Below are 9,536 nucleotides of genomic sequence, written 5' to 3'. Positions count from 1 at the left end.
CTTTTCAAGTGGAAAACTAACTTGCAGATGATGCCTCAACTATTCATCATCTGAAACTGATGTCCGCTATATCTCTACCAATAACCATGCCAGCTCCACTTTACAAGTCTTTAGAAACTCTTTTCTTTATTCTCCTCGTGATTTCCGGCACTTGGCTAAATCTGATAATTTTCTTTCTCATCTTTCATTCTCATAATACATTTTGATGGCACCATTGATATCTCTTGAGTCTCTAATGCTGATCTCTTCGCTCAGATGTTACTTGAGGATCTAATTGAGAATAATTTTCAGCTTATCCCCTTCTCACATGCGTCATTTGACTACATCATGCCTGACATCAAGATTCCTTGTACCAACGCATCTCAAACGCTCTCTGGCCTTGACCCTCAGGAGGATTAAGGTCAATCTCATTGACATAAGAAACTGTTTCTGTGATCAAACTGCCTATCTACGAGTAGACTTTTTGTCTTTGTCTACTGACCTTCATTTTTCTTTCGTATTGGAAGTTTCTTTACATTTCATTTGCTCCTAAACTAGTGATCTATAGTTTTTACTTCTTGCCGTTCCCAAGTATATGAATCCATACTCAGTAAGAAAAAGCGACACTAGCAGCAACTACTAACTCACTATTTTATGTATGATCAACAGTATTTATTCCATAAAAGGTAAATTCACTTACAACCTATATTTTGTGATTGAATCTTCGTCACCTTACATGAGAGATTTCGGTGTTGTCTTAGGCATCAAGACTTCATGAAAGAGTGGTATGAATCTGGTTTTTAAGCTAGTTTCTTACATCTTATATCCATATCTTTGACCTTTTTAGCTCGTTTCTTTTCTGGGCACACTGTTGTACCGGTGAATGGCTGTGGTTCCCTGCTGAGACTATCAAGAGTGATGATGCATAAGGATCTGTTTTGTCATATACTTTTTTTATTATTCATTAGTAATCTCACAAGATCTGAGTTTTTTATTGACTCTTACACTAATGAATCAGCTTTGTTTCTTTACATCATTTGCTTTTTTTTTACATCTTTATTAAAAAAAATAAAAGATGACAACGGCAACAAATTGTTCACTCTCTACGGAGGCTTTATCTGCTCTTGCAAGAAGCAGTTTCCCATTTATTAAGGCTCCAGTCTCACAGCTTCTTTACACTTTTTTTTTTTTTTTTTTTTTACGTGGGAGCACAACAAATATAAAAATCCTAGCACGATCGCCGTTACCAAAAATGTTGGTAAAGTTTCATGAAGTCTGGAGCAAAACGCCTTTCGAGTTTTCCTCTTCTTAAACTATATTCACTTCCTCACATTATATCCCATTGATTCATCTTTTTATATATCTCTTAGTTATGTTCATGGTTACATGTAATTTATCTATTAATTTTTCTAACTACTTGCCTTCGTCCGCCCTCCTTCCACTTCGTTAAATAAGACATCTTCATTACCTTCACTTCTTTCTGTCTAAATTACCAATGTGAAAGTTAATCAGCAACTTTACTCTATCATTTCGCTGAGAAATTCAGAAATCCTCCGTCTTTGCATGCATATTCATACATTTATTTATCTTTATATATTTTCTTCTTTCCAACGACCAGAAATATTTCAAGACCGGAATATCGAAACACCTTCACAACTAAATTGGCCTTCAGGTTTGGGACACTTTCACTACATGTATTTACTTTTATTTATTTATTTATTTAGTTTTTCTTTGTGAGCAGCGATTATGATATATTTATCACTTGTCGCCCCTGGCCAATCTCTTGGACACGTAAAGAAAACTGTGGTGAGCAATCAAACTTGCCACGCGACGTCAAGTGCCGCGGAGACCAGACTTTGAAGCTCTTTAGAAAAATATATACTTCATTACGATATTGAGGAATTGCGGGAGGAAATATGTAGGTGCTAAATATTTACCCTTCCTAAAAAGCCCACTGAATATAAGAAAAAAAAAGAGTTAACTCTAAAATCGCGATATGGAAATTAAAGCAAAATATCTCTATAATAAGATCTAGCGTTCGAAAAAAATAATAAACGATTAATTCTTTAGTCGTGATATAAATAAAGCCAAATATATCTACCGTAAGAACAAATAATAGACTTTATTTTAAAAATCACGATGCAGGAAAAAAAAAGCCAAATATCTCTATCAAAACTAAAAAGAAAAAAAAAAAAAAAAGGACATCACTCTGCAAATAATACTTGAAACGATCACAGCACATTCCCACGGACCACACTTACATTCCCAAAAATAGAGGCAAAATTTCCCCAGCGCGCGACAGCATAAACAAGTAGATTCAGTCGGCACAGACGCGTAAAAATTCACAAGCCATTAGTCTGCTCGGTTTAGGTAACGGTGGAGGGCACTTAATATTCCACTCAGCGCTCAATGCGACGTGAACAAACTGGTCACGAATCATTAAAAAAAAAAAAAAAAAAAAAAAAAACATAAAATAAAAAGATTATTCAGCTGTAATCCTTTCAGACTTATGAAGTTTGTAATCTAATATCGGATGTTAAATAATATCATTTCATTTGTATTGATTTTTAAGGAATGTATCAGATTATGGGAATTACAACAGACTGTGTATACTTTACTGATTCTGTTTATATTACAGAGGTTTAAAATTCACTCCCTTGAGCATAGAAGGAAGCATGATAGATCTTCAAGCTTCGTCAACATTTCCCCCTCCAAAAGTGCTATGCCATTCTGTTGTTTTCATTGTTGATAATGGAGGAGATGCAGTATATTTGTTTGTTTGTTTGTTTGCGTGAGTGCCTGCGTAAGTGTGTGTGTGTGTGTGTGTGTGTGTGTGTGTGTGTGTGTGTGTGTGTGTGTGTGTGTGTGTGTGTATGTGTGTGTGTGTGTGTGTATGTGTGTGTGTGTGTGTGTGTGTGTGTGTGTGTGTGTGTGTGTGTGTGTGTGTGTGTGTGTGTGTGTGTGTGAAGGATGTGGGTATAGTTGCTTGAATTGCAGATGTGGTCACTTTTTTCCTTTAATTTTTGCAAATGGGTTTCGATTTCTTTCTGGTGGGTAATGAGATCCACGGCCCAAGTGCCCTAAAGGAACCCTGTTTACCAACACACGCGAACACACACATGCACTCACACTAGCGCACACATACAAACAATCTCTTACTCCCATCCACCCATCCACCCACCCACCCACCTACATACACACACACACACACACACACACACACACACACACACACACACACACACACACACACACGTTCTACAGCTTATTTGAGGGCGCCTAGCTTGGCACTCAACAAGTATAGGTACGAGCCCACTCAGATCACTAACAGAGTGTGGTCTCCAGCGAGCAAGGAGATGTGGTGCGTGTTGTATGAGAGGTCTCAGCCTTTCTCACACACTGATGAGCTCTAAGGTCTTTAGGAATTTTTTTTTTCTTTTTATGCAAGAAGGGTATTTGCCAAAGCAATGAAAATGAGAGAGAGAAAAGAAGACTGATTGAGGCGCAAGTCACTAAACAGAAAAAAAAAAAAATATGATCATAAAAAAAATGGAGGATAAGTGTCATGATGACCTTGGTGAATTACGCACACACACAAAAGAAAAAAAAAAAAGAAAACAAATCGCACAATTCCACCATTAACAATAGTGCAAACAACACACAGACAGTAAGCCGCCGGGCAGGATGTCAATAAGCCCTACCAGAAAATGACAACACTGTAGTTTTGCTTGAAGATCTTTCCTTGATGCTGCAACGGAAAATAACACACTCGTATACTGTGTATGTATGTGTGTATATGTGTGTGTGTGTGTGTGTGTGTGTGTGTGTGTGTGTGTGTGTGTGTGTGTGTGTGTGTGTGTGTGTGTGTGTGTGTGTGTGTGTGTGTGTGTGTGTGTGTGTGTGTGTGTGTGTGTTTGTGCGTATATACATACGTAAATCTGGCCTTTGTTTCAGGTTTCTGATACTGCACAAGTGGATATTTATATGACCATAACTCGTGCTACTCACTGTTTTTCTTACCTAAAGAAAGAAAAGTGTGGGCATGATATCCTCTAATACACAACTGTGTGTCATAAAGTAGGTGAGCTTAGTCTATGACGGCGTTGCTGCAGTAGTAGGCAGTGAGTCACCTAACCTTAAAGATACCTCTTAAAAGAGACCGGAAGAACTGCAGTGATGACAAATCAGCGAATAAGAAGAATAAAATGATTAACGAAGAAGGCGCGATGCAGCCTCGTCTCGGCCAGACGTGTGACTGCGGACAATAATACATCTGGACCACCAGTCACACCCATCACTGCAACCCAACACCGCACCCGCACGACACGCACCCGAGGCATCGGCAGCAGTCCTCACCACGCCTCAATCGTCCTGCACCAACACCTCCACAGCACGCACAATCAGTCCCACCAGCCTTGGTCCTTACTGCCTCTATCTTACTGAGACCAACACGCCACATTACCACCTTAAAAACATCACGATCACGCATCCTACACCACAGTAACATTGGTCCTACCCCTTCTATCGTGCCAGCTCTAACACGTCATGACACCCTGGACCACAGCATCCTTGGTCCTTAAAGTTTCTACCTTAGTAAGACCAACATATCCCAGTGCTATCTTTGAACAGCACGTGTACAAGACCAACACACAATACTCTATGCAAATTAAACGAGTCTCTCAATTTCAATGTGTTCACAGGCTTAGCACCCGCTTATCTCAATGATCGTCGCCTGCAAATGAGCGTCAAGTGGCCTCCATTCTGAGGAAAGGAAAAACGCCTGATCTTCCTAATGAAATCACAATCACTAGTAAATCTCTAGGGAAAAATCCATGGGTGCCCAATCATTGCACTACAAGCTTAATGCGATAGCGAAAATCATGTGATCCCTCAGATTAATTAATAGTTTGCCAGACAATACACTGTTATGGCGAACTTAAACAGCTTATTCTCGCATCAGGACGGATAGCATTTTTTACACACACACACACACACACACACACACACACACACACACACACACACACACACACACACACACACACACGTACACAGGAACACTTAAGTTAACAAAATTTTATATACGATAAATAACTATCATACATTTAATCAGCATTTATAATTACACATAGACTATATAATGTATCCCTTTGGTTCTCGAATAAAGAATTTTACTAATACTTACGATAAAGTATAACAACTTCGGTGATTTAGTTTTTCATTGCACAGTGTAGAAATATCTCCAGGGTTTTATTCTGTTTAAGCTCTTGGCAGTTCCGTAAAATAATCTGTCGCAACACCGGTACTGATAATAATAGTATTCACGACAATAACTGGAATAATATCACCGTGATCAACTCCTCCACTGCACTTCAAGAGAACATCATCTTACAACCATCTGACTGTCGCCACCTCAGTCACCCTGCCCGTGTGGTGCCTGTCAGGCGCAGCATTCTGGGTCTTGCCTCATGGATACAGGATGAGTGATGAATACTATACTTCTATAATTTTTATATGTTTCTCGTTTCTCTACAGTATGGCAGTGATACAATAAATTACCATGTCAGAACGCAAAACATTTAACCAGAAGCTGAACTGTGCTTGGCCTCGTTCCTGCTTTTTTTTTTTAACCCTGTAATGTGAAAACCACGAAAAAAAAGAGGGTCAGGGTTAATCTGCAACATCAGGTTCATCGGTAAGTATCATGCATCGTTCATGTCGAGCGGCTGCGTGAAAAGCTGTGCTGCATCTGTTGCAAAGCATTTTAAAATTAAACGAGTGAATTCGTGCTTTTGAACGGAATTACAACAAAGAATGAAGTAATTATATGATTATCATCAAGCAAATCAATTAAACTAAAACAATTTCAGTTTATTCTCTTTTTCGAGGTCACTTCGAGTTCCACCAAAGATATATTGTAATTGACTCACATGCCCCGGTGCTGTGAAAAAAAAAAAAAAAAAATGCCGCTGCACTTTATTAGACACAAAAGATCGATAGAAATCTACTCGGGGAGAAAAAGATGTCTTATCTCACTAGTCACAAAGCAGCATGAATCACTGTGGAGATGAACAATAGCGCACATAAAACTGGTTAAATGTGGCTAAAGAACGGCGAGGTTTCATGAGAAGATTCTTTTGCTAAATCAGCCAGATTAACCCATGCATCCTTCCTCTGCGCAGTACCTTTCCTGCCACAACATAAAGTAGGCATATTTCCAGCAGCCAAGGGGGCGGGAGGGAGCTAATACTTCTGTGTGAACTTTCCCCGGTAGTAATTGCTCTCGCACCATTTTTCAGAGGAGCAGGTGATCACCTTCCTCCTTCCACTAAACCTCTGCAACTTCTCTCGCACCCCGGAACAAATTTTCATTCAGCTCATATAGTGGTCTAATGTGATGGACAGAGGCCCTCTCAAGGGGTCCATCGATTTAAGACTCACCAACCACTCGCATGATGCGGAGCTTTTCCAAGAGCATGTCATCAAGTCATTTCTGTCAGTGTGACTTCATCCAATGATGCGACACAAATTATTTATGAAATTCACTCCTTCTCCAGCCTGTCCTCACTCACACCCGCCCGCTGTGTGGGTATTGAGACATTAAAAACTTCATCAATACTGGAGACGAATTGCTATTCGTTTAAAGTTACCTTGGTGCTATTGAATTACATTACCGGATACAAAGCAATTTCCAACGAACTCTCACATTACTGCTGATCTTTCTTAACCAGAATGAATGATGCATTAATAATTCTTGAAAAACACCTGACTTTCTAGGTATTCTGTTTATCAATCAAGGTTCTTATGACTGATTGGTGCAATTTCGCACTTGCCTGTGATATCTCTAAGTGAAATAACGTCCGGTGAGAGAGAGAGAGAGAGAGAGAGAGAGAGAGAGAGAGAGAGAGAGAGAGAGAGAGAGAGAGAGAGAGAGAGAGAGAGAGAGAGAGAGAGAGAGAGAGAGAGAGAGGAGAGAGAGATCCACGTCTTTTGCTGAAACAATAAAAGTCATCGGAAGAAAAAATATAACACAAGAGAATGACTCTTCAAATTAATGAAATTTGAAAGTAAGTTTGTTTCGATTAATAGCATTTATATAATGATCTTTCATTTGTTGCAGTGTTCTGAAAAGCCTGCCATACCAAAATATAAATTGCGTCTTCGCGAGCATTCCTGAACCATCACAACGAGAAGCAGAATCAATTTTCTGCCAAGGGAACCTGCCACTGACCTGCCATTCACTGCCGCCGCCACATGGGCTTCATGCTGAAAACTTTAACTCCTTCACTTTCCTCTCGTTATTGTATCAACGAAAGACAGTGAAGATATAATAAGTGAAACATGAAAAAAAAAAAGACTTGGGTCGTTCTCCTCAGCTCTACATTTTCTACCCTCATCTTCACCCTTAACCTACACTACACCTAGATTTCTGTCGGCCTTGGCCTCAGCTCATCATTTCCTACCCTTATCCTTTTCCTTTACCTTCAGTTTACTCATTTATCGATAATTTTCTCTTTCACTCAACCCCACATTTTTTTTTACCCACACTCCACCAAAGCACATTCCATTCCATTACACATAATTCCACCCTACTTAGTCAATTTTACCGAAACTCACCTTCCTTCCCTCATGCTCTTGCCTCTTCATCTTTACTCCCACCTATCAACTCCTCCCTCTCACCTCCTGCCACCCACCCTACTTACTACACTTTCATACTAACGCGCACCTCTCATTTTTTCACCCCAAAGCAATAACGTAGGTTTAAAGGGAACGTCCACAGCCAATATCTACATGAATGCCAGTGTATGTATAGTACAGAGGTGATGTCGACCCTTTTTTGTAGCGTAAGTATATATTTTACTCTACAGTGATGGATCAGTTCTGTTAATTTGTCTTTATGTAAATGTAAATAAAGCACGACCCACTGATGCATGTGTGTGTGTGTGTGTGTGTGTGTGTGTGTGTGTGTGTGTGTTTTATGGACGACTGGCTGTGCAGGCAAGAATATTTATGCGAATGAGTTTATTTTGCAAACATTTTTTCCTCTCGAGGCTTAGCTGTGAAATACGTTTACTATGCTAATGCAGTGTTGTTATCCACTTGTCATATTAACTCATCCGATGTGTGTGTGGAGTTAGTTCGTATACTGTCTTCCTTCCTTTCTTCCTTCCTTCCTTCCTTCCGTCTGATCCAAAGGTCTGCTGGATTTAGTTATTTTAGTGGAAAAAAATAGGAACAACAACAGGAAGAAAGCAACAAGAGTAATAATAACATCAGGAGTAGTAATAATAGTAATACAGTAGTAGTTGATGAGTAGAGGTGGGGTTATAGTAGTAGTAGGAGTAATAGTAACATCAGCAACAACAGCAACAACAGCAACAACAATAATAATTATAGTAATGATATTAATAATAGTAATGATAATAATGATAAGAATGATAATAATAATAATAATAATAGTAATAATAATAATAATAATAATAATAATAATAATAATAATAACAATAATAGTAATAATAATAATAATAATAATAATAATAATAATAATAATAATAATAATAATAATAATAATGATAATAATAATAACAATAATAACAGCACTAAAAATAACAATCACCACTGCCACCAACAACAACAACAATAAAAAAAAATGCTAGATAAACACTCAGGATTACATGTTATTAAAAAAAAAAAAAGATCTATGACTTTCACACATAGACACGCCCACTCACGGCCACTAACCGTGCTCAATAGCGTATCGGTGGCGGTCATCAGAGTCCTCGTCGCTGGAGTGCTCACTTGCTTTAGGCCACTCCTCACTCCAGCCGCCGCCAGCACCTGCAACCAGACATGGCGGTTTGAGGAGACACGAAAGGAGTAAACAGGAAGGATGACTAACTGGAATGCACATAGAGATAGACGAAGACAAATGGATAGATGCGTAAAGCACAAACACAAAGATAGTGACTGATAAAGGGTTACAAACAGGAGGGCTTGCTAAGTGAAATGCATGTATACATAGAGAAGGGCAGACAGATAGATACGAAAAGCAGTGACAGAGAGACAGGGAAGCAGGTGGGTATAGATATACATACATAGATAAATGGACGGAAATATGATTGCTAAGTAGGACAGGTAAATAAACAGATGCGCAAACTGATATAGATGGAAAAAAAGACGGGCCAGAGAGATAGATAGACAGACAGACAGGAACACACACACACACACACACACACACACACACGTACGTACGTAGAGACATAACAATACCATTACAATTATTTTTCTCTTCTTCTTTCTCTTCTTCCTTTTCCTTCTACTCCTCCTCCTCTACCTCTCCTTCCTCTTCCTCATACTCTTATTTCTCCTCCCATTCTTCCTCCTTTCCATCATCCTTACCACAGTTATCATCATCATCGTCAATATCACCATCATCATCGTCATTACCGTCATCATTACTTTCTTCCTGATCCTACTCGTCTTCATCATTATAACCTCATTTTCCATTCTCAGCTGGAGGTGGCAGGTGCTGAGAGAGAGAGAGAGAGAGAGAGAGA

General features: G+C 39.1%; 1 protein-coding gene across 1 annotated transcript in view; it reads right to left on the bottom strand.

Annotated features, from left to right (window-relative positions):
* LOC135107462 (uncharacterized) overlaps positions 1–8,905 on the bottom strand; it is a 50,987-nt gene extending 42,082 nt beyond the window's left edge. Inside the window, exon 1 of the mRNA XM_064017346.1 lies at positions 8,722–8,905. Within this exon, the coding sequence (XP_063873416.1) occupies positions 8,722–8,890 (169 nt within the window). The 5' untranslated portion in view covers positions 8,891–8,905. The remainder of the gene's footprint in view (positions 1–8,721) is intronic.
* Positions 8,906–9,536: the final 631 nt, after the last annotated feature.

Source organism: Scylla paramamosain, chromosome 15 (assembly GCF_035594125.1).
Source record: "Scylla paramamosain isolate STU-SP2022 chromosome 15, ASM3559412v1, whole genome shotgun sequence".
NCBI lineage: Eukaryota > Metazoa > Arthropoda > Malacostraca > Decapoda > Portunidae > Scylla > Scylla paramamosain.
The sequence above is the reverse complement of the archived record's forward strand: the minus strand, read 5'-3'. Positions and strand labels throughout refer to the sequence as shown.